We start from the raw sequence: 4,987 nt of genomic DNA on the forward strand, positions 1-4,987 counted from the left end.
GTGACACTCCTGCCTTAGCTTCCCAAGTAGCTGGGACTACAGGTGTGCACCACCACACCTGGCTAATTTTTGTCTTTTTTGTAGTGATGACGTTTCATCATGTTGCCCAGGCTGGTCTTAAATTCCTAGGTTCAAGCAATCCTCCCACTTCGCCTCCCAAAGTGTTGAGATTACAGGTGTGAGATGCCACGCCAGGCCTTTCTATTGATTTTTTTTTTAAGCTATCTTGAATTTTTTAAATTATTACCATAGATATGCAATATATATCCTTAACTTCTCATAGGCTACTTAATATTGTACACTGAATAAAACATAGAGATCCTACAACCACACAGATCCACTCATTTCCTCCCCTATCTTTTATTAATTATTATTATTATTTTTTTGAGACGGAGTCTTGCTCTGTTGCCCAGGCTGGAGTGCAGTGGTGCCATCTCTGCTCATTGCAAGCTCCACCCCCTGGGTTCACACCATTCTCCTGCCTTAGCCTCCTGAGTAGCTGGGACTACAGGTGCCCGCCACCACGCCCGGCTAATTTTTTTGTATTTTTAGTAGAGATGGGGTTTCACCATGTTTGCCAGGATGATCTCGATCTCCTGACCTCGTGATCTGCCCGCCTCAGCCTTCCAGAGTGCTGGGATTACAGGCGTGAGCCACCGTGCCCGGTCTATTAATTATTTTAAGTATCGTCTACACATGCTATACACTCCTCAAGACAATGTTATCTTTGGTAATGAACTAACGCAGTTTTTCTTTATCTGAAAATATCTGTACTTCACTTTCATTTTTAAGGAATATTTTAACTTGATAATAGAATTCTGGCTTGACAGTCTCTTCCACTTCTTCCTCCCTAAAAGCTTATAAACGTGCTGTTACACTCTTTTCCAGTTTTCATAGTTTTTGATGAAAGCTTGACATTAATCAATTAGTTGTTTGCTCTGTGTGAAACGTGTTTTTTCTCTTGATGCATTTAACATTTTCTCTTTGTTTTGTCAACAATCTGACTGTGATGTGATTTATCCAGCTTGTTTATCGAGCATCTCAAAGCTGTGAATTTGTCTTTCATCCTATTTGTGAACACGTCAGCCATTGTTTCTTCAAGTACTTGCCTCTCCAGTTCTTTCTCTCTTGTTCCGGGACTTCTCTTCTACCTATGCTAGACTGTTTGAATTATATAAAACAGGGTTCTGAGGCTTTGTTCACTTAAAAAAAATCTTTTGCCCCCATCTCTGTTATTCAGATTAGATAAGTTATGATCTATCTTCAGGTTCTTCACATTTTTTCCCCTGCCATCTCCATTCTGGTAAGTTCATCTATATGTATTTTTTTCATTTCAGATACTGTACTTTTTTAGTTCTCAAATTTCCATTTAGTTCTCTTAAAAATCATTTCTGTATATATATGGATCCCTTTTAATTTATTACAAGCATATTTCCTTTTCCATCACTGAGGACAGTTGTAATAGTAGTTGCTTTGAAAACCTTGCCTGCAAATTCTAACATCAAGATGAGCTCAGGATTGGTCTCAGCCTTTTTCCTTTGAGAACAGGTTACATTTTCCTGATTCTTTGTATGATGCATGTTATAGATAAGTGTTATGGATGTTAAACTGTGGTGACTATGAATTCTGCTGTTATTCTCAGATGAATGGTTTCTATTGTTTTAACAAGCTATTAACTTGGTTAGACTTAAACTTCAAAATGTTTCTTGGGTAGATGTTCCAATCTCACTTTAGATCTTTTGTCTTCAGCTGAGCTGCTATGCATCTATTCCACGCCTGTATGGCTTTAGGGGTCAGCCAGAGATGTGGGCACACATAATTTGGGGATTTCCCCTCTAGCTCTTTCCCTCTGGTTGCCCTCAATTCAGTTCTCTGGATTTCCAGGCCATAAAGACGATGACTTTTCCACCAGTAACCATGCCACTTAGCTGGACCCCAGAGTAAAAGCAGCAAGATGAGGGAAATCATGCCACATCACTCCCTTCCTTTGAGTGTGGGTTCCCCACCAGAGAATGACTGCTTCTATTTACTCTTCAATGCTTTCAGGTAGTTGCTTTTTGTTATGACCAAGATTAATGGCTACTATCTGTGGGAAGACTGAACCAGTAGGGCCTTACTTAGCCACTCGTGGAATTGCAAGTCTGAGTAAATGTACTTAAACGAACTTTGGTGCTTAGTGGCATATAAGGAGGTCCTACAGGTGGCTACTCATTTGAATAACCAAAAACCAATGTAGAACCTCAGTCTATAAACAGGAACCCAGAGACATGTAAATACCAGAGATTCCAATCAGCTGTCTTACGTTACAGTGGAAGATTCGTCAAGTAAGCAGGACTTAGGAAGGATGGGTGCTATCTTTTTGTTTTCTTAAAAACTGTAGTTAAGCTCTTGGCAATTCACTTCATCTCTGCTCCCTGTGAAGACAATAGATACTACTCCGAATGGACCATCAGGGAGGAGTGTAGTCCAGCACCACCTGTTTGACTTCTTATTGCAAATGTTTGAACCTATCTTTGAAATCTGACTTCTCCCTCGCAGACAAGGGCCCTTGCTGAGTCTGTAAGTAAGGAACGTCTTACAACTCAAAGTCACGTCCCCTCAATACAGTGAATACAAAGAAGCATACGGCAGGTTCCACTTCCTCCAAGAGGCAGCCCCCTACGGGTCCTGAGCATCCCTGGATGTCCTTGGTGAGGGTGCCAAACTGACAAGGTCGCCTGGACTAAGCAGCTTCTGTAAATGCTCACTCAGGCAATCAAGTGGGTCAAGGCAGCGTAGGCATGACTGCATACTCCCTGGGTGAGGGACTGGCTTGTTAGGTGCTTGATAGAAAAAGCACAGAGCCCTTGGCCCCACGTTCCTTGGGTGCAGCTTGACCCACTGCATACACAGCCACCATGTGGCCCCAACAAGTTACCCCATGGAACACAGGAGTGGGGAAACTGGCACAACTGCGCTGATGCTTCTGCTGTTTGCCGTGGATAATAAACAGTCCCGCTTGGATACTGTCTCTTGGTGTCCACCTTTAGCGCCCATGGAGTGGTGGCAGGGCCACTCCTTGAACCCTCTATGAGGCTGGGGTTATTCCCTGAAAGGTTAGTTTTAAGCTTTGACAGAAAGCTTTAGAGAGATAGAAAGATTGGAGGAGTGTTGAGGGTAATGTATGACAAGTGCTGTTGTGACTGGCACCCACCATGGGCCATCTGCTTTTACAGATAGGAACCCTAACTTCTTCCATTGCCTGGTATAGTTGGGGCTACTTCTGTTTTATCAGTGAAACCAGGAAGGCTCAGAGACCACATGGTCACCATGTGTGGTGAAACCAGGAGAACCTCAGGTCTGTTACCTCCAAGCGCATTTGCTCAGTGTATGAGCAAAGTCATTTGGATGGGCTGGCCTGCTGGGGGCAGAGGCTGCTAGAGACCAGAGAGATGAAGCAGGACCAAGTCAATTTAGGTGCTGGTGGCCTTGAATGTCAGACAGGTGGAACAGTGATACCATATGTCATTTTGATGCTGGCCTGACACACGGTAGCTTTAGAAAAGGGACCTGTGTAAAATATGTGTCCTGGTCATAATCAGATCTCTAACATGACTGATACCCTTACCCCAAGGGAAAAGTTAAGAGATAAACCCTGAATTTCTGAATAAACAGTAAATGCAGTTATGCTGCTGCTGAAAGCTGTTTAAGGTCTTCATGATAAATGACATTTTGATTTTAAATAACCATGTAAAATAACAAGGTTATTTTTGTACTTCTATTGAGGCAAGTCAGTTTCATACAAGGGATTCTGTACAGGTCTGCTCAAGACTGAAGATGGGCACATCCCCCATAGCCTTATGCACCGTGACCCTGCCCTCACTTACCTCTGGCAGGGGGGCCTGTGTGCTGCGTGTTTGCTTGATGGCCTCCTCATAGCGGGGGGGATCTTTTGTCTTGGCGACTGGGCTCCCAAATAGAGAGTGCTGGACGACAAATTGCTGGGGTGGCGGGGGTGAACTAGGCTGTGTCAAATAAAGGAGGAGTGCACATTACATCTTGGCAATAAACCCTCTCTTTTCCTGGCTAGACTCGGCTCTGCTGTTCTCTATGTAGTGACCAAATGAGGGAATTCATGAGCAGGTTCTTTTAAGGACCTGTGAGGCTGACAGCACTGGTGGCCACCTCATGTGGGAAGGATCATCTTCACTGTGATAATCGCTGAGCTCCTCCTTCACAAGTTATCACTGAATTTTCAACAATTTTATCCCATTAATATTAGTCACTCCAAGTCCAAAGCACTAGGCTTTGGAATGATTTTATGCCCCTGTAGAACTATCACAAATGCACAAGCCTCACAGGGTTACCTTGTTGGGTGCGTTAGGTCCATTTTGCAGGGATGGAAGCGGAGTATTTCTGGATTGAAGAACGCTGTTGGAGGCCTTATTGATAAAGGGCTGCTGGACAGCTGGAGCAGGATGTCTCTGATACGGAAGAACTGTATTTGATGCTGAGTTTGTGAAAACCTGTAATGAATAAATGTTTCTCCATTAATTTGTTCTTTGGCTTTTCCTAATGAAGTAAAGAAAACCATGTTTTAGGGCAGGGGTCAGCAAACTTTTTCTGTAAAGGGCCGCAGAGTATACAGCTTACGATTTGTGGGTCACCTGGCCTCTGTTGTTACCACTTGGCTCTGCCATTGCAGCCTGAAAGCAGCCACAGATGGTACACAGATAAATGGGTGTGGCTGTGTGCCAATGAAACTTTATCCACACCAACAGGTAATGGGTTAGATTTGGCCCATAGGCCAGGTTGTGCTTACCCTTATTTTCGAGCATATGTGGTCCCTTTATGCAGTAACTTGCCTTTGATGGTGGTACAGACAGAGCTTTGTGGAAAAACAGTGCTTGCTCTTTATAATTCTCCTCTTAAATGGTAGCTGAGTTTCTTCTATTCCTCTCTAAGGTGAGCTCATCTACTCTCTCTCTCTCTTTTTTTTTTTTTTTTT

At 43.4% G+C, this 4,987-nt stretch overlaps 1 protein-coding gene across 4 annotated transcripts in view; it reads right to left on the reverse strand.

Moving 5' to 3' along the window:
- The window catches only part of MKL2 (MKL/myocardin-like 2), a 193,014-nt gene that overhangs the window by 10,671 nt on the left and 177,356 nt on the right, over positions 1–4,987 (reverse strand). For all 4 annotated transcript variants that reach the window (XM_011956024.1, XM_011956020.1, XM_011956021.1 and 1 more), the window contains 2 exons: positions 4,347–4,505; positions 3,867–4,004 (listed from right to left, as the gene is read on the reverse strand). In XM_011956024.1, the coding sequence (XP_011811414.1) occupies positions 3,867–4,004; positions 4,347–4,505 (297 nt within the window). The remainder of the gene's footprint in view (positions 1–3,866; positions 4,005–4,346; positions 4,506–4,987) is intronic.

Source organism: Colobus angolensis, unplaced genomic scaffold, assembly GCF_000951035.1.
Source record: "Colobus angolensis palliatus isolate OR3802 unplaced genomic scaffold, Cang.pa_1.0 Scaffold407, whole genome shotgun sequence".
Classification (NCBI taxonomy): Eukaryota; Metazoa; Chordata; class Mammalia; order Primates; family Cercopithecidae; genus Colobus; species Colobus angolensis.